Source organism: Camelus dromedarius, chromosome 15 (genome assembly GCF_036321535.1).
Source record: "Camelus dromedarius isolate mCamDro1 chromosome 15, mCamDro1.pat, whole genome shotgun sequence".
Lineage (NCBI taxonomy): Eukaryota > Metazoa > Chordata > Mammalia > Artiodactyla > Camelidae > Camelus > Camelus dromedarius.
This window is the reverse complement of record NC_087450.1, coordinates 29,066,160-29,086,964: the sequence shown is the minus strand read 5'-3', so window position 1 is coordinate 29,086,964 and position 20,805 is coordinate 29,066,160. Positions and strand designations below refer to the sequence as shown.

The window sequence follows — 20,805 nt, the reverse complement described above, 5'->3', positions numbered from 1 at the left end:
TGCCACACTAAAAAAAAATACTTTAACAACCAATGTATGTTTGCATAGATACGTATAACACAAACAAAATACCAGAAAAAAATGCTTGGCCTCCTATATTTTCTATTTGGTTCTGTTCTGTTGCATTAAAATTTTTTTGGTGGTGTTGGCCCGCTAAATTGACTTTACTACCTATTGATGTGTCATAACTCATAGTTAAAAAATTATTTTTAACCCATATACTAAAGATAGAGTGAGACAAATCTTAATCCATTTTGAGAGAGATTATTCTTTAAGCCCTAGAAGTTGGTGAAGTTTATCTGAGACTTGGCTTTAATGTATTACTTTTGCATTCAGGAACCTTTCAATCATTTCCAAGCTAAACATTTCTTGTTGTATATTATAACAAAATATCATAAAGTTAAGTTCTAAGTTCTTATAAATGCAGTAACTTGCAAATGTCATCCTATACCATTTTATTGGTGGAGAATGTGTCTCCATTATAGAGCTTGCAGTTTGTTGTGTTAAATTAAATTTATGTGAGTATCATGTATAGTAATTCTGAATTCAAGCTTTTTCTTCATGTATGCATCCTACAGTGCTTTTTTTTTTTTTTAACACACTTTCCACTTCTCCCTGTCTGCTAAGAAGGTCTTGCTGAGTTTGCAGTTAGTCTCTTTGGGGCTGGCCAACTGACCTTGCCTGGATTACCTGCTTTACCTATGTGTTCAGTGTGCTGTAATATGTATGAAAAGTCATCTGTACAGCTCAGACTTCATAGGGCAATGCGACTCCAGTTCTGGCTGAGGTACTCAGCTGAAGTCTTTTAAGTTGTGTAGCAAAACTAATAACTTTAGAATGATTAACAGTTAACTGGGGTGGTGAGCAGGGGAATTTAGTGGGGAATTTTCTGTTGACTCATGTTAGTAGGTTAATATTATTCTGTTTTTCATGTAAGTATACTCAAAGCTAGGTGGGAACTTTGTAATTGAAAACTAGAAAGCTAAATTATAAATAGGAAGCCCATGGTAATAACTCTTAGGAAGAAACTTGATATTAATAAAAATATTGCACATTGTGAAGAAAAGATTATTTCCAATGCTGAACACGTTTATTGAAGACCTTGTGACATAAAGATTCTTAATTTACTTACGGACTTAACACATTTTTGAGGAAACCAAAAGCAGCCCCTTTATAGCAAATGTTACAACATTTGAACAAAATACCTTTTAAAAATATTTTGTAAGTTTAGATGAATTATTCCAAATTGGTTAACCCCTTTTAGTAATTTTGCAATCTACCAGTGATATCATCAAACATGGTAAAAAAAAAAATAACAAAATGGAAATATAAATTTTTTGAGCATTTGATGTTTTTATGATTTGTGTATAAGAGATTATTTAGACTAGGAACAAACACACACACTTTCTATGAGACCATCTCGTAAGGAAAATTCTTAACAAGGTTTGTTTTCTATTTCAGTTATAAAAGTGAGTCAGCTAAAATTATTAATCATTTACATGTGCAACTAGGATAGATACAGTGTGAGAAACAAAGCAGATGAGTGTATCACTAAAGGAATTTATAATGTAGGTGAAATAAATGATGTACATGTACGATAATAATATCCAGTAGTGTAGAACAAAAGACAGATGAGTGATACAGATGACGAGTGCCTAAAGAAGTCTAAGAGAGAAACCCTTGTGGATTATTTGTTATTTATGCCCTGCTTTATTCCAAGTAGAGGAGGTGTCTTGACTATAGTGGATTAGGGAGGGAGTGGATTAAGAATAGTTTGAGAAGATAAACTTGTAGCTGGGGTCTTAAAGGATCCCAGAGGAGGACAGGTGCTCCATTTGGTAAGAGTGGCACAGGCACCAGCATGGAGATGCGCAGGGCACAACGAGGGGAAAGTAATTGGAACACTTTGTTTCACGTAGAAAAATAGGATATAAAGTAAGAAAATTTGAGGATAGATTCTGGAGCTCTTTGAATGTTAGGCTAGGAACTAAAACTTAAATTTATAGCCACTGATAAGCTGCTCAGGATTTTGGCAGGTATGTAACAAGATGAGATGGGATTTTAGGAAGTTAGTCAGTGGTGATAGGTATGAGAGTGTGGACATGGGAAAGATTGGATATGAATAAAAATGAGGGAGGCATAGTAGTACTTCAGAGGTAAGGGGAAATGGCCTGAGATGTGGGTGTGGCAGTAGAAATGCAAAATAAAGAACTGATGCAGAAGACGGTTGAGAGGAATAACTAATGAATAAAAGGATCTGAGAATGAGGAAGACAGGACACTATGACTCTGTACATTAAAACTTAAATTATAATGTAGAAAATAAAGACCAGTATTTGTGGAAAAGTCTGTGAAAGTTGTTTTCAGAGTATGTGAACAAATACCTTGGGCTCAAACAATAATTAAGAGTACATAATTTAAAGTTTCTCCACTAGGATATATTTTAATTTTTCCTTTGTTTTACTTTCTGCTGTTTTGCTTGCTTAGTTGTTTTGGTTCTGTGATTTACTGTGAATCAAAAAGTTAATTATGTATATATATATAACATGACTAATTAGTATTCTCTCATCACTGAGACAAATTCTAGAATACTTGTTTACTAGAGAGAGGACTGCATCTGAGTGAAGATAAGTAACTAGTTACAGAGGAGAAAAGTCAGAAATATGAAAAAAACATTCCAGAGAAGAGATACTTTATAATAAAGTTTATAATTTTTTAATAAACTATTTTGAATTATTTTAAAAAATGTTATCAAGACTGAAAGCAGACTAAATGTGTAGAAAATCTAGTTATGACTATACATTTATTTATTATTTTACTTTATTTTTTAATTGAAGTACTGTCAGTTACAATGTGTCAATTTCTGGTATACAGCACAATGTCCCAGTCATGCATATACATACATATATTTATTTTCATATTTTCTATTAAAGGTTATTACAAGATATTGAACATAATTCCCTGTGCTATACAACAGAAACTTTTTTGAAATCTATTTTTATATATAGTGGCCAACATTTATAAATCTCAAACTCCCAAATGTATCCCTTCCCACCCCCTTTCCCTGGTAACCATGAGATTGTTTACTATGTCTGTGAGTCTGTTTCTGTTTTATAGATGAGTTCATAGTGTCCTTTTTTTCTTTTTTTCTCTTTTTGTGGGGGGTCCACATATGAGTGATATCATATGGTATTTTTCTTTCTCTTTCTGGTTTACTTCACTTAGAATGACCATCTCTAGGTCCATCCATGTTGCTGCAAATGGCATTATTTTATTCTTTTTTATGGCTGAGTAGTATTCCACTTTATAAATAGACCACAACTTCTTTATCCTGTCATCTGTTAATGGACGTTTGCTTCCATGTCTTGGCTATTGCATATAGTGCTGTATGAACATTAAAGTGCATGTATCTTTTTAAATTAGAGTTCCCTCCAGATATATACCCAGAAGTGGGATGGCTGGATCATGTGGTAAGTCTATTTTTAGTTTTTTGAGGAATCTCCATACTGTTTTCCATAATGGCTGCACCAAGCTACATTCCCACCAGCATTGTAGGAGGGTTCCCTTATCTCCGTACCCTCTCCAGCATTTATTGTTCATGGACTTTTGAATGATGGCCATTCTGACTGATGTGAGGTGATACTTCATTGTAGTTTTGATTTGCAGTTCTGATAAATAGTGATGTTGAACATTTTTTCTTGTGCCTATTGGCCATTTGTATGTCTTCATTGGAGAATTGCTTGTTTAGGTCTTCTGCACGTTTTTGGATGGGGTTGTTTGTTTTTTTGATGTTAAGTTGTATAAGCTGTTTATATATTTGGGAAATTAAGCCTTTGTCAGTTGCATCATTTGCAGATATTTTCTCCCATTCTGTAGGTGGTTGTTTTCTTTTGCTTATGGTCTCCTTTGCTGTGCAAAAGCTTATAAGTTTAATTAGGCCCCATTTGTTTATTATTGCTCTTATTTCTATTGCCTTGATTGACTGCCCTAGGAGAACATTGCTCAGATTTATGTCAGACAATGTTTTACCTATGTTTTCTTCTAGGAGATTTATCATGTCTTGTCTTATATTTAAGTCTTCAAGCCATTTTGAGTTTATTTTTGTGTATGGAGTGAGGGAGTGCTCTAACTTCATTGATTTACATGCTGCTACCCAGTTTTCTAAACACCACTTGCTGAAGAGACTGTCTTTTTTCCATTGTATGTTCTTGTCTCCTTCACCAAAGATTAATTGATCATAGGTCTGTGGGTTTATTTCTGGGCTCTCTATTCTGTTCCATTGATCCATATGTCTGTTTTTATGCCAATACCATGCTGATTTGGTTACTGTAGCTCTGTAGTATTGTCTGAAGTCTGGGAAAGTTATTCCTCCAGCTTCATTCTTTCTCTTAAATGCCAAAGCAGAAGTAAAAACTGGAAATAGCCCAGATACCCATTGATAGGAAAATGGAAAACAGTGCTATATTCATACAAAGGAATACTACTCAGTAATGAAAAGGAATGAACTACTGATTCAAGTTGCAGCATGGATGAATAGCAAAAACATTGTGTTGAGTCAAGAAGCCTTACACAAAAGAATATATATTGTGTGATTCCATTTATATGAAGTTCTAGAACAGCCAAAACTAATCTATGGGGAAAAAAATCATAACCATTGTTAGCTCTGTGAGATGGAGGTGAGGGATTAATTAGGAAGGGGCATGAGGAACCTTTCTGAGGATGAGTGTTCTCTATCTTCATGAAGGTTTTGGGTATGTGGGTGTGTATGTTCCTCAAAACACATTAAATGGTATGCTTAGGACTTATCCATTTCATTATACATAAATTTTACCTTTAAAATGTAAACAAATATTAAACTTTTGTTAATGATAAGCATGCTGAAGTGTTAAGGGCTGACAAATACTGATGTCTGCAACTTACATGAAAATGCATCAGAGATGATAGATGGATAATTATATAGATATATTATAAAACCAATATAGTAAAATGTTGAATCTAAGTATATGAGTGTGCAATTTACCATTATTTCAGCTTTTCTGAATGATTGAAAACATTCACAAAATGTTGGGGGAAATTGAGAGAACTTTGGACACATATTAAACCTTTGGGTGACTGATTTACCAGTATGGGAGGCAGAAGAACACAGTGGGTTAAAAGGCTGGGGTCCTGAATCAGAACTTTGAGTTTGAATCCTATTAACTGAAAATTTTTATTAGTTCTTTGAGAACTTGGGCAAGTTGTAATAGGTGTTCCTCTACTATAAAATGTGAATATGATCATCATCACAGAGTTTTATGAAGGTTAAGTGGGTTAAATTATATAAAATACTTATCAAGATGTTTGGCATAGAATAGGCTTTCAATAAGTTATTTTAGAAAGGCAAAGGAACCTACAAAAAAACACTGCAATTAAAACCATATTCACTTCCTATAAGAGTGAATTCTGATAAATAAAAATACTTTCTAGCAAATATTGAATATATTTTTCTATACCTTCAAAGATAGAAATAATGAAATTTTCAAAAAATTTAAATATTTTCTTTAAATTTACATAAAAGATAGGGCCTTTGAAAGAAAAAAAAATTTTCTCCTTCTAGATTTTATAACTTCAGCATAATTCAGCACATTTGTTGCATACTATTGCCAAGATCCTGAGCCAGGAGACAGGGAAACAAATTGAGACAGGGTTCCTGCCCACAAGGAGTTAACAATCTACTCTTTGATGTTTCATTGCTCTTTAGAGACTAAGCACCAAGCCAATAGGCTGAAATGTGCTTTTAGATGCTTATTTTACATTAAATTTTAAATAGTAGAACCTAGACGGGGGATAGATAAAAGTCTTTAGAACAGCACTATCCAGTGGAACTTTCTGTAGTGATGAAAATGTTCTCTATATATGCAGTCCAGTATGGTAACCACTGGTCATATGTGGCTATTGAGCATTTGAAATGTGGCTAGTGCAACTGAAAAACTACATTTTTAATTTAGTTTAATTTTAATTTAGCTACATGTGGCTAGTGGCTACCAGATTGTACAATGCATCTCTGGATTGTGTTTCTCAAACTATTTGAGGAAAAGGACCAGTTATTTTAAATTTCAAATCTGTTATGAATTAATATTTTTGTAGAATGCAATAAAAATTACAGGGATGAAATGAGAAAAAATATCGAAGACATGTAAAACATTGCCTTATTTTAAAAATGTTAGATTCAGCAGACATAAAATTACTGTCAAAGTTTCTATTAAAGTTTCTAAACAGTCTTAACTTTTGTATGTTACCATGTGCCAATGACAAATAGGTTTTAGACTGACAGTGATCATGGACCACACTTTGAGCTCGGTAGAGGTCTCTTTTTGCCCAATGTACCTAACACATAATTTCCTGAAATCAACAGTCTGCTAAAATTACTGGCATGGATAATTTTTTTTTACATATTTAAGTATAGTTATATAACAGTTAACACTCTTTATAGCAAGTCTTGTCCAGCACAGCTGAATATTGACATTGTAATGTGGTCAACTTCAGGGTGGACTGGGAGGGCTTATTTGATCCAGTGAAGCCATTTTTACAGTTGGAGGTATAAGCTGAAAAATCCTTCCTTCTATAAAGTTCAGCTCGATGTTTACAGCAGCCAAATTTGCTCAGCAACAGAAAGAAATCCCTTCGGAATGCCTTTGTGAAAATTGCATACAGAAATGGATTGGCACAAGAATTGACAGGGTAAAAAAGAACCAGTAACACCTTAGAGTTGGTTACTGTAATAAGGGGCACTTTGAAGGCAGCTGAGATGGCAAAGAAGGAGATTGGTGCCATGCAGGTGAAATCAGTGAAGATGAGGACTGCCATTTTCTTAGCAATCTTTGTATCTTTGTTGGTAGCCATCAGCTCTGGATTTTGAACGGCAAAATAAATTTTGATGTAGCAAGCACAAATGATGATGAAGGCCACCACATTGAGTATCAGGATGGTTAGTATGTAGACTTGTGAGAGAGTGGTTTCCACATCCATCGGGAGGCAAATGCTGACCTTCATGTAATTGCTGACACCCACAAGAGGCAACATGGCAATTAGAGTAGAAAATAGCCATCCTCCAAGCATGATTGGAACGGCATGTCTTAGTCGCAGCTTTTGGTCCAGCTGAATAGCGTAGGTGATGGTGTGCCATCTTTCTAGTGTGATGACTGTGAGAGTGTAGACAGAAAGTTCACTTGCAAATACAGTGAAAAAGCCCGCAGCGCTACACCCATTCCCTGTCTGCCAATCTATGGCATGGTTATAATACTGGCCTTTGGTTTGGGCGTCAACTGAGGCAATGAGTAGCAGATAGAGCCCCATGCAGAAGTCTGCAAAGGAGAGATTGCACATGAGGAAGCGGGGCACTGTCAGTTTATAGCGACTGGTCAGGAGAACAAAGAGGACAGTCACATTTCCCATGATGGCTAGAATATTAATCAGCCAAATCAGGACTCTGAGGAAGTTATAGCCCATAATATCTTCACAGGGATTAAAAGCATCTGGTTCAGGAGCACATTGGAGTGTCTTGGGTGAGCAGAAACCATAGTCATAATCCCAGCCACTCAGTTCACTCTCAGCAAAGATGGCAGAATAACTGTAAGAAGAATATTTTAGGCTCAGTGTAAACTTAAGAGATTTTCTGTGATTCCAGGTATTTAAAAATTTGAAAATCATCTGTAGTGTTTTGTTTTTTTTTAAGGCCTAAGAAACAAAAGGAAAGAAATCCACAACAGCCTTAGTCTTACATTTATTTGTTATCTGAGAACTCGGAATTGATGTAGGAATTCCTTAAGAAGGGAATGAAAAGTAGATTTTTTTATATGTAGATTTTACACAATGATGCAAAGACTGAATGAAGCTGTTTACAGAGGATGATTTTCTTTGGAAAACAAATTTAGAGACATAATCTATGCTTGCTCAATCTAAAAGAATCCTTTCTTGACATTTTCTTAGCTATTTATCTCCTTTAGTTGTGAACCAGACTGCTATTAAGCTGTTTTTCTGTAGTAGAACACAAGTGGGATTGGAAGGCTCACATTGCTGAAGATCATCAGCTCCTGGAGGTCATGCTTGCATGCTTGCATGTAAGCTCATCAAATAGCCCAGGTGGGAAGTGAAAAGCAAGGATAGGTTACTAGACAGAAATTAAGGAGCTAAGGAAGAATATGTCATGAACCACAAGAAGAAATAGTGAAAATAGATACTTCTTAGGGTATGAGTCAAATCCGGAGAGTGGATTGAAGATGGACTCTGTCCCTCATGAAGGAAAGCCCCACCTCTGCCATTCCCTTTCTCCCAACACCACTGCTACTGCTTGAGTTCAGATTTTCATTCTCTCTTATGGGACAATTACATTAGTTTTTTTCCTGACATCCTTCCTCCAATTTTAGCCCTCTCCTAGTTCCATTTGTATATTCCCTCTGGAACGGCCTTTCTTAAGCACAAATGTATTAAGTCAAAGATTTCCTAGGTTCTCAGTGCCTATGGGATAAACTTGTGATGACCTCTGAGTCCCTCCTTGTTCTGGATTCTGCCTCCTTCTCCAGTCTCACTCTAAGAAGCAGTAGTGCTGCGCAATTCAGAGCACTGGCTCTAGTGCGGGACTGCCTGAGTTCCAGTCTTTATAGGCTGTGTAAACCTAGGAGACATACTTAACATCTCTGCACCTCAGATTCTGCATTCGCCCAATAGGGATTATAATCATAATTATGGTTGTGCTGAGGATTAAATGCAATAACACATGCAGAATGTTTAGCATAATGCCTGACACCTGTTAAGTGCTCGGTGCATGTTAGAGATTCTTATAATTCTCTTTTGCAAATCCCCTGTGCAACCCAACCCTTTGGTTACATGAAATGAATTGTGGCTCTCAGAATAAGTTCTGCTGTTTCATCCCTTTGTCTTTGGATATGCTGTTTCTTCTTCCCTTTCTTTCCTCATTTCTCTGGTGAATTCCTCCTTGTCCTTAAAAATAAGCTTCTCTACAAAGCCTTTCTTGATTCTGCACCTCCAAGGAGTTTATCAGCCCTTCTCTCTGCCATGACTATGCTTATGTACTATTGTAATTCTCAAACCATATTGCCATTATGTGATGGTGCATGTCTTCTTTGGTAGTCTACTAGGCTATTCTTTAATAACCTTGAAGGCAGGGGCTAGGTCTTAACTTATTTCTGAAATCTCAGTGCCTCACACAGCTTTAGCTTGGAGTATCCCTTCAATAAATGCTTGTGGAATGAATAGACCAGGCTGATTCTGGCTCTGAAAGGAGTGGAGTGGCTATGGGGACAATGAATGTTACAGTATGATGCATGCAGGCTCAGCGCATTTTCTCTTTGCCCACAGTCTGCTAATATAATCTTGGGAGGTGGATAAATGGGCCTCATCTTTCTGTCAGGGCCATTACAAATATGTATTTCACCTTAGGGTTCCTCACGCACTAAAAGGGTATTTTTCTCTGCTCTCAAAACTTAGCTTCTCATGTTCTGTAGAAGAAAGTGTGTACCTAATACAGTGAGTGGGTAAAATGATGTATTTGAGCAACATGACTACCTAAGGGAAATAACACAGATAAAAAAAAAAAAAGAAGAAGAAGAAGAGAAAGAAATCTATGACCTGGGACTCCAAAAAAGGTGCTAGAATATCATAGAAACCAAACTGGAAGTAGAGAAGCACTGGTGCCTTGCACAGAGGGCTGAATAGGAACACCTCCTGCTTTATTATTAAATATAAGTAGCACGTTTGTTTGTCCTCATCTTATGCACATCAGTATAATTACCTAATTTTTAAACTTTTAAAGACATATTGTGGTTATAAGAACGGTGAAAGAAAATAGGTTATTTCTTACCATTGGAAAGGTCCTTAAAGACCAATTCATTGAGCCCTTCATTTTATTGGTAAGGAAACCAAGGTTAAAGGAGGGAAGTGACTTGCCTGAAGTCCCTAAGCACTAGATACTGGTGGCAGTGCGAGGTCTCCATAGTCACGGTCCAGGGGCCTTTCTTCTACTTCACTATCTCTCAGTGTTTTTCTGAGTGTAGCCCTTGGATCACTTTTACCAGAATCATCAGTGTTTGTTACAATGCAGATTCCTGGCTTTACTTCAGGCCCTGAATCAAACTCTCCAGGCAGAGCCCAGGAATCTACATTTTAAGCAAGTTCCCTGGATGATTCCTACAAAATAATAGGCTTTAATAAATCAGGTGAACACTTTCCAGCTGTTGTTGCCTTAATTTCCCTTACTGCTTTCCCCTTATCAAAGCTACTTCAGCTGCTAGAAGCACTAATTCAAAGCATCCAAAAATTCTGCTGTGATTTCTGAATAAATTTATATCACTAAGAGGTCAAACATGTTCCTTTTCCTTCTCCTCTGGTCCCTTGCTCTTTCTTTTTTTGCCCTACTGAGCGTATACCCAGCAGTTTTTCTCCTTGGTGATTTTTCTTTGGACCGAATACCTACCTGCGGCTACTAACATTTGGGTCCTCGGATGGCTCCTGAGAGCAGCAGCATGCTTATTGACAAAATCCAGCACAGAGCTGTCTTTAGCACTGAAGGCTACGCAGGGAATGTGAATGGACTTGGATGGGCTTAGCAATGTTGAGTTAGAGGAAGGAGAACCAGTAGCTCCATTGCTTCAGTCACAATGAGCACAGGAGAAAAGATGGGCATTTTAGGAGGACAGTGGGGCCAGCCATAGCAGAAAGGACACCATGATACCATGATACCTTGGGGAGAGCAGATAAGATTTGGTGGCTGGCTCTAGAATTTCTAAACTCTGAGTACTCAGGAATAGCAATCTGGTGGGAAGAAGAGGAAGGGGATTTGTCATAAAAATGTTTTCACAGGGAGCACACGTTTTACTTAGATTCTGTGTAAATTAAATTAGGTAGTTTTGGGGATGCTGAAGATTAGGGGTGCCTTTTAAAAAGTGTTAGCATAGCAAACTCAAGATTGTATGCTCATTTTGAAAGGTTTGGGGTGTCAGGGGCTAATGATGATTGAGACTGAGCTAAAGTCTCCCCTCCTCCCAAGCCACCCCTTGATGCTACTATGATTGACTGTATCCAGCAGTTGTCTCCTATTGATGAGAAAAAAGCTGTATGGTTGCAAAAGGGTTCTGCAAAAGGTGGTTGATGGAGAGAGTGTTGAGAGAAGAGTGGGAAAGGTGAGGAAAGGGAACGCTGGAAGATAAATGGTGTCAGGCCTGAATGGAAGAAACAAGGAAAGGAGGATACAGACTATCATGTAAGGTGCCCTAGATGCTGTCACCATCGTTAACAACTCCCTTCACTCCTGTAGTTCTGAAAGCCAAATGATATTTCTGCTGAACTTTACAGTTGAGAAAAATGTCTCATGAAAGTTAACTATTGTCCAAGGATGACTAGGGTTACAGAAACCTTAGTGCCAAGAATTCATATCCAACTCCGAGAAGCCCCAAGGCCCAGGGTCCTTCCATTATACCACCCCGCTGCATCTATATAACTTGCAGATTGATAGGAAAAAAGAGAAAAGAAATGGTGCAGAAGAAGAAGGGAGATTGGCAAGGTATTTTAGACGGGCATCTGGTTTTGTGGCCTGAAGGATATGAGGGAGGGGCTGGGGGGTGGGGTGGGAAATAGTGAAACTCCTAAATCACAGTAAATGTGGCATGGGGACAGTGGGATCATCTCTGGAGGCTCTTTTACATTTGAAGGTATGGGAAATGCCAAGGCAGCAGAAAAATGTTTAAAAAAAAATCAGTCAGTAGAATAGAAATGGAGCTCCCATAAATGTATGTTGATGACAGTATTAAGTTTGAATAATTTTAAGCTCCAGAGTATAATGGCCAAGGTGGCCTAAGTCTCTTTGAAGGGAAGTGGCTAATTCTAGGAGCCGTAACTGCAATCAGTTACTCTTTGTGGAGTGCTGTCCATGAGACTAGTGAAAAGTCCATACAAATGAAGCTATCATTTGAATAAGCCCTTAGTGACATCAAAATACTTGCAAATAAAGTTTTAATTGCTGAAGAGAATTTAATATAATTGTAGATTGAACAGGTAGATGTGTTTTTTAAAAAGTTTTTTTTTAAACTGGTTGAAAGAGATACATGATCAACTGGATGCCACCTGCAAAGAAAAATCCCCATTTTAAAGCTACTAAAAAATGCTTTGCAAACATCCCCCCAACCAAGACTTTTATCAAAAGAAAATTGTTGGCACTGATAATAATAAGGTGCACGCAGAATGAGATGTGCCTTCCCGAGTTTCTTTGCATGCAAATACTTACAGTGTTTCATTATTTGGTCTCCTTGCTGTGCTTTCACATTGTTTGGAAAAGTTTTTAAAAATGGAAAATGAAAAATTCTGCCTGAAAGAGAAGAGGTAAAAAAAAAAAAAAAAGACCACCACAGTTGAGCTTTTGGTCTTTAAACTAAAACCTGATCATGTCTATTTATGCTTTGTTCGTCCAAATTCTTTACCTATTACACCAGCGTAGTGTTCTGCACCATTGTCCTAACTGAACCGCTTCCTGGGGAGAGAGTAAAGGCTTCTGAATTGTCATTAGAATGCTTCCAGCTTAGATAAAATGCTTCTGAATGCTAAGTGTTTTGTGTGGGCTCTAGAGATGAAAAAACTTAAATTTGTCACATCGAATCATGGATTTTTCAATGCTCATTAAAAGCAACCTTTATGGTATATTTAAGGTTTGCTGCTCACCACTCTCCTCACCATACTGGCCTTGATGAACAAATAACCATTCAGAGCTCCTGGCTTTGAATTATAACTGGGAATCTCTTTTGTAAGGATTTGAAGATCCTGGGCCTGACATTATGATGTGAATTTTCTGCTTATGTACAGAACTTTAATGTGGTTGCTCTCCAGTCCTCCCTCTTTTCCTCTAAGAAGTTTAGCCTATGGAAAGGGGGAAATGTCAAGAAATTGAAAGGTGCACTGTACTTATATCCTGAAGATGAAACCAAAGGGAGGCACAAAGGAAAAGTGGATGAAGAAATGGAGAAGAGGAGAGCAGGCTGTGAAAACCTCAACCTTTCCTGAGGAGGAGGGAGAAACGAGACAACCAGAATGGACATTTCTGTCTGTTTTGGTCTTCCCCAGTGTTAGCAGGACAGTTCCTTGTAGGAATGACCTTGTATAAGAGCAGGAAGGTGGAGAATGTTTCAGAACTGTTTGACCTATTGGACACACTTTTCACCAAAAGTAATCGGTTTGTTGTTTGTGTGTGTGTGTGAGAGTGAGAGAGAGAGAGAGAGAGAGAGACAGAGACAGAGACAGAGACAGAGACAGAGAGAGAGAGAGACAGAGATACTGTGTGTGTGTTTGATCCTGGCTCCGTATCTGATACTTAGAAATACTGTGTGTGAATCAATCTGTAGCTAACAGGAAATGTGGTTGTTCTTGGCCTTCAGATAATAGCACTGGGTTCTGTCTACTGTATCTTTTCTGAAGTTTTAATCATAGATACCAAGGAGGTTTTGGGGGCCATCTGCCTTGGCAGCTGTGTGTGCCCTCCAGGTGCAGCAGCTGCAGGGCAGAGGGGTGACCCAGAGCTGGCACACGCAGTCCACTGGCCTGGCTTCAGGCCCTCCATCCTCATAGCTCCTGAGGTCTTTCTTTCACCAGCTCTGCTTACTTCCAGCCCACCCTCCACCCTGCTGCCAGAGTGATATTTTACAGAAACAAATCTGAGTAATTTTGTTTCAAATTCTTCAATATCTTCAGTTTTGAATTCTTCCCAACCTCTAAACCACTTGGCCTGGCACTCAGAGACCACCATAACGCACCTCTCCCTGGTTTCTTCTCCTCACTCACCCTCCTCCCTATAAACCGTAAGTCTTGTGCTGGTTTTTCTGAATGACCGTCATCCCACTGTCTCTCACCTCTGTGCCCTCACACAAGCTATTCTATCTTTTTGGCATGCTTTTTCCCCACCCCTGTCCAGCTAATTCCTACCTGTTCTTCAAGGCTCAGCAGAAGTCACTTCCTCAGGAAGCCTTCCATAAGCCCCACTGCCATTTAGAAACTCTTCCTCTGTTCTCCCGGAGTACTCTGTTCTGTTCTCAGCTCTGCCCAAGATTTGCTCTATTGGACCTAAATTTTGGCTGTCTGTTTTGTGTGTTGTCCCCAGCAGTTGCCTGTGACTCTGATGGTTAGGATGAGCTGTTACTCATCTTTGTAGCTTCAGGCTTTTGCACAGTGTTTGGAACCTGCTGAGTGCTCAGTTAATGTTCTTTGAAGCTCAGTTAATGGTGCAGAGTTCTCCAAGCGAGTGGTTTGTCTTCTTGGTTACCTCAGAAGCCTTAGGTAGAACCACACCCACCTCTGCAGGGCAGAGAGTAGGTGCACGATAATAAATGCTGGTTGATTTGTTATAAATGGGTTGATTCCAGAAAAAGACAGTGGCATCCTAGTGTGACGCTCTTAGTGTCTCATCTAATTCATTGATTGAGAATATCTTCTTAAGCTGTATAATATCCCTTTAGGGCAGTGTTTCTCCAACTGTAAGTTGTGACCCATTCACGGGTCATGAAAACGGTAGAGTGAATCAAGACTAGCATTAAAAACAGACAGACATGAAATAAAATAAAGTAGATAAGATATTATCAGTGTACCCCATGTAAAAAAGTTTAGTGCTGTGTTTTACTTCAGTTACATATGTGTCATGTTTACTGGGTTACAATGTAAAAACGGTATTTCTTGGTGTGCATCACACTCAAAAAAATCTGGAAAACAATGCTTTAAGGAAAGAATGAAATCCTGCACTCTCTGCCACTCCATTCTGGATTGGCATTAATTAGTTGAATCAATAAGGTGCCCCACACTGGACACAAACCAGCCAGGAGCCTCTGCCTTTTCTGTTCCCACACTAAGCTAATCCTTAGGAAGGTAGGATTCTGTTCTGTGACAGAAGATAGTCCTCAGCTGGGAGAGAAATAGCTTAAAGAAACAAAACCTTCTATAGTGTTTTGTGTCCATTAAAAAAAAAAAACCTAAGGATTAAGACATTAGGTGAAATTTACCCTATTGAACCTACTGCTCCCACTTCTCTGATAAGGATTAGAGCTAGTTGGTCTTTGAGTTGCCAGTTTTGTACTCCATTTTGCAGCTGCAATTATAGCCTTATTTAAGGCTGTAATTCAGTTAGCTCAGAATAAGCTACAAAGGTCTTCTAGCTGCAGGGTGAATTGACTATTTGGAATCAGGTTTCAAGAGGAAACAGGACAGTTCATTTTCTTCTTGTCTATCTGAACGTGACCCCAGGACTATGGAGTTGGCCTCGAAGGCAGGGAGTGAAGGGGCAGGGAGCCATCGACCAGTTGAGTATTTTGAAATCTGAGTTGTGTTTTTTTTTTTTTTTTTGCCACAGCTTGGCAAGCTCTACCTTTGTTTTTTCACTTACTCTTTTGTTGGCAAGTTTCTGAAAGCACAGCAGTGGCTGGGGTACGTCAATGTGGCATCCAGGAGACTGGTAAATTTTTCTCTAGATGGCAGTTTTTTCAGAGAATAGGATGATGTGGCAATTAGCGTCTGAATGGATTCCAACCCATAGCTAGGCAGGGCCTGCAGTTTAGTGGAAGAAATATCCCTGAAAAATAAAAGGGAGAAAGGCTTATTTATTTGTTTGTTTATTTAATATATTTGATTCATAGACGGAAACTTCCTCTCAATGACAGTGTCATTCCGGGTTCTGAGGAATCTTTTCTCCATCTCGCCTTCCCCTTAATTCTGTGTCAGTTACTCTCATTAAGATCTGCATTCAAAAAAGCCGTGTTGTGTTGTTTTCTCATGTGCTCCCCAATATTCTTTTCAAGGCTGGGTGTCGCTCCTTGCACCTGCCACGCGTTCGTCCCATTCGCATTCTCTCTCCCCTCTCCTGATTCCTTTCTCCTGCTCTCTCCCTCCCTCTCCCTCTCTCCGTGTAGCAGAAGTGAAACAACCACTTGCTTTCTGAGACCGCAGGCACAGGCAGTTACATCAGCTTTTGTGCTCTGCCCCAGGGGGAAATATTTAGGGCCTCAGATGCCTCGGTCTTTGATTGATCACGCCCGGCAGGGTAGGGTTTCATGAAGCATAGGCTGGCTACGCTATTAAGAGCCACTGTGTGGCATTAGCCATCATCTGCCTTCTCTAAAGGCAAGCTGGATTCATCTGCCCAAAGCAAACAGGCTCCTGGCCGCGCAAGCAGAACTGTGTGGAAAGCCCAGGCCTTACAGACAAGGTCCTGGACCCCTCAGCTTTTGTAGACATGAAGCAGTGTCCAAGAAAGCCCCCAAACAAGTTAAATGTGAGGGGAAAGATCACAGGGAATTTTAAAATACTGCCATCTTAGGGCTGCTGCTGATCCCTCATGAAACTGTACAGCTGTACAGCCTCCCCACACCCAGCAAACCGCCCCAATACTCAGCGCCCAGCACATTGTTGGGGGTGGTCAGCAGGTGATTGATGGACAGATGGACTCGACAACATGGAGTGATGACAAGTGTAAGCCCTTGGTGGAATAATCAAGGTGGCAGAATTTGCCTCGGGGACTGCAGACATACTGCTTTTGTGTCCTTACTGTTTTAGGAAATCACTGTTCTCATTCTACTTTACAAGTTATTATCCTAGATGTGTTAGGGATTGAGCACATGATTCTTTGCAGGCCTGGTGTTTTTTTTGTTTCTGTTTTTATTTTTATTTTTTTTGGGGGGGTAATATATATTAAATTAGGGTTCTAGAAATGGCCAGGTTTCATTACAAAGGAGTGAATCTCTGATGATAGATTTTCAGTCTCACTGAGAGAAGAGAGGGGGAGCTATTTTGGGGGTGTGGGTGGAAGGAACACTTACAGACACCACTTAAACCATTAAGTACGGTGAGAATAGTTACTTGGAGGTAAGAGACTTAGGTCTGGTCCCACTGTTTTGGACAAGACAGTGTGGATGCCCACAGTGCTCAGTCTTTTCTCAGCAGGTAGACCAAACAGCTTTTCAGGAAAAGACTGTCGTGCAGGGTGTCTTACAACCACACTAACTCGTTCTTGTGTCTGACCAAAGGCAATTCTCTTTAGCTGCTAAGTGCCCAAGTTGGTGGCCAGTTTGCTGTAAGAAGTCTGCCTACAGAGTGTGCTACATGTAATATTCTGAGTCTGATGTACTTTGAATATGAGACATAGAGACAGGGACCCCCACTCCTAGGGTCAGGTGGCAGAAGCTGAGAGACAGCAGAGAAAGCAATGGGCAGGAGCCATGAGGTTGTGGGAGCCATGAGTAAGTAGCCGTCCTGCAGCTGAGTGGAGACGAGAGAAGAGTTAGGGTTGATAAGGACAGGAGTTAGAAAGTGGAGAGGGTCAGGAGTTTGAGCGGCAGGGGTTAGGATGTAGACAGAATCCGGGTTGATGGCGGCAGGGAATGAGTAGACAGTGTCAGAATGGATGGTGACAGGAGCTGGGAAGTAGATGAAGTCAGGAGTTGATGGGGCAGAGGCCGGAAGTAGACAGACTTTGGGGTTTATAATGGTGGGAGATAGAAAGTAGACAGAATCGTGAGTTGATACTGGCAGGAGTGAAGACATAAAGAGTGGGTCAGTTCATTCCTTCCCCTGATCAAAGCGCTAACGCCGCCTCCTCTCGCTCAGAGAACAGGTGAGGTCCTTACAGTAGCCACGAGGCCTCCTGACCTGCCTCTGGCCCCCCTCTGTCCTTCTGTTCTAGGGCCCTCATCTTGGCTCACTCTGCCATACTGGCCTCCTTTCTGTTCTGCCAACACGGCAAGTTCCCACTCAGTTCTCTCCATCCGGAATGCTCTTTCTGCAGATACATGTAACTTGCTCCCTCACTCCTTTCAGGTATTTGCCTAAGTAACACTTTTCCAGGACAGTCTTCCCTGACCATCTCCTTGAAGTGGTAACGCCCCCTCCCTAGAACCCTGTTTGCCCAGCCACCTGCGTTTTCCTCCCGCACGGCCAGCACCATCTGGCCTTCTGCGTGTTTTCTTCACTCCTTTGATCCTGGTCTGTCTCCCCGACTCTGCGAAGGCACGGGCATTTGTCTTCTCTTACTCTCTGCTGTTTCTCTGATGCCTAATCCAGTGCCTGCCACATAGTGTGGACTTACAGTTATTGGACAAATCAGTGAAAGAGTGAGTAAACCAACAAATGAACTGGGCAACACTGCTCACCATCTTTCTAGTACTTTTCTCACTTACAAATCACATGCCTGTGGATTACTTTCCTGATTAGTGTTGTTTCCCCTACGTGATTGTTATCTCTTTACGGGCGGGGACCGGTCTCTCCAGCTTGGGGCCTGGTCAGCAGGCCTGTTCAGTCAGTGCTGGCTGAGGGCACTAGTACTAGTGCAGCAGAGCAGGGAGGGATGGGCCAGCACCTCTGTGGAGAGGGCGATGAGGCTGGGGCTGTGGAGTGTCTGGAGCCCTGTCCCATTTCCCCCTGAAGCCTGACTGCAGCTGTGGTTGTTTCCTGGAGAATGTTTCCGGCTTCCCAAGGCGTTGTGAGGAAACCACTGATTCCATTTCCTGTCCGTCTTAATTTTCCCACGTGTCCTTACACAAAACTCCCCTTAACTGAGGGAATGTGGCTCCACTCCTTTCACCCTCAGTGAGCCTGACCATAGCACCACACACAGCTGTACCCACGAGTAGGTGCTGGGGGGGACACCCACCCACCCTGCCAGCACGTGAGAGGGCCCTCCATGTTTGATGCTGGTTGAACCATGTCTCCCCAAAATTCGTACGTTGAAGTCCTAACGCCTAGTACCACAAAATGTGACCTTATTTGGAAACAGGATCTTTACAGAGTAATCAAGTTAAAACGAGATCATTGGGATGGACCGGTATCCTTATAAAAAGGAGGAAATTTGGATATGGACAGACACACACACAGAATGCCATGTGAGGACTGGAGTTGTGCTGCCACAAGCAGGAGCAACGAGCAAGGCCTGGAACGGATCCATCCCTCACAGCCCTCAGAAGGGACCAACCTTGCCAATGCCCTTATTTCAGACTCCTAGCCTCTGGAACTACGAGATAACAAATTTGCTGCCCTCCCCCCCCCCCCCATTGGTGGTGGGTGTAACCCTTTCACATGCAGAGGCTGATTCCCCACAAACCAGACTGGGGACGATGTGGCTGGAAACCCTAAGCAGGGCTGTTGGGGTGCTCTGGGCAGGGAGGCAGGGAGGAGAGGCAGCACCCCTGTACTCACAAGATGCTAGGCCCTGTGGCCCCCTGGAAGGCTTCATTATGCATCTTCTCCAGGTGTGCATTTTCCTTCAGCTCCCTGTGGGGAAGGACAGTGTCCTTAGTGGAGTTTGCAGCTCATGAGTCAACAACCATAGCTGTGCACGTATACGTTTGGAGCAGCCCATGTGCATGGTGCTCAGGGATTGAGGGGACAAGGTGGGAGGCTGTGGGTGAAATGCAGAAAAGGCATTTCTTGTCCTTGGTAAAACTGTGAAATCACTGGTGTGTTTGGCTCCACCTTTTCTCTGCAATTTTCCCCTCACTCAGTGGAACCCTCTGTCCTACAAGGGAAAGTCCTTCCCACTCCCATCATGGAGTTTTGCACGTTTACTACCGGGCAGCTGGGTGGGAAAGAAAATGCTGCTCCAGTGTTCAAGGCTGAAGGGTGGAAGTGCAGCCCGCTCGGTGTCAGGCTCTCAGCCTCTGTGACCTTGGTGATCTCAGTGTTTGTTAATAGTAATATACTGAAGTTTGCAAATTCTTTACTTAAAAAGAAAAGTAGGGTCCATTCAAAGCTATCCCTTTCATCCTTAATGGGACTCTCTTTCAGCAGGGGAGGAAGGACAGCCTGTATAGAAAACTGCCCTGGAACCCGGGTGCCCCACAGGTCTGTGCATGTGCATGATCATCACCAGGTGTGCATGTTGTAGAAACAAAAAGGTAGAGGGCCACTGATCTTAAGGCTGTGGAAGCCAAAAGCTGCTATGGCAACTTCTGTTCCCTTTAATTCAAGACAGCTTAGGGTGAACTGCTCAGGACCAGCTCAGCCTGGCCCTGTTGAGCAGTGTCTGGGCCCTGGCACTGGTGTCTCCAAGCACAGGCCTTTCTCTGGGTGGACAAGGGAGCCGGGAGAGGAGTCCCTGGGCTCAGACTTGCCAGCTTACTGTTGATCACTTTCTTCCTACAAGGGAAGGGCAGCATCTCAAAGAAAACCCTGTCCAGGAAAAGCCTGGACAGTGGGCACAGTGGACACCCACCGTGCGACATGATTCTTCTGCACCACCACATGCAGAGTAAAACCACCTGCACCCGCTCCCCTATCCCTGGCAGGATCCTTGGTAATTACCTGGCTCATCTCATGGCTTTACATCTTCCTCATCATCTTTTTCTGCAAGTCTCCACATCACGCCTGCCATTTAAAAACTGCCAAGGTCCCTAATCTTAGTCCCTTGGTGGCTGTTTTCCACATGCTAAGCGTTTTCCTTGGGAAGCCTCAGCCCTTTCATCACAATGCACCCGTCAGTCTCACATCATCCCATCCCCTGGGTATATTTCCACCTTCAAAGACATGAGGTTGTCAGAGTCAATTGCTATTGAAAATCTGAATCAAAAGAAAATTCCTTCCCAAACCGCCATGGCTCTTCTTCCTGATTTGGTTAATTTTAATTATGTTCAGTTATGGTCATAAATCATTAAAACCAGGTTCTGTGGGCAAATAATCCTCATGTCAGCCAGGTCAAATTAATTGTTCAAATTTTATGACAGCAATTCACATGTTTTATTAAAACTCGGATCTTTCTGTATAATGATAACTGCATTATGTAACTTGGTCAAAAATA

General features: G+C 41.0%; 1 protein-coding gene across 1 annotated transcript in view; it reads right to left on the bottom strand.

Moving 5' to 3' along the window:
• Positions 1-6,355: 6,355 nt before the first annotated feature.
• LHCGR (luteinizing hormone/choriogonadotropin receptor) overlaps positions 6,356-20,805 on the bottom strand; it is a 52,960-nt gene continuing 38,510 nt past the window's right edge. The window contains exons 8-11 of the mRNA XM_064494505.1: positions 19,209-19,283; positions 15,409-15,594; positions 12,277-12,357; positions 6,356-7,608 (exon numbers count right to left, since the gene is read on the bottom strand). Coding sequence (XP_064350575.1) covers positions 6,456-7,608; positions 12,277-12,357; positions 15,409-15,594; positions 19,209-19,283 — 1,495 coding nt within the window. The 3' untranslated portion in view covers positions 6,356-6,455. The remainder of the gene's footprint in view (positions 7,609-12,276; positions 12,358-15,408; positions 15,595-19,208; positions 19,284-20,805) is intronic.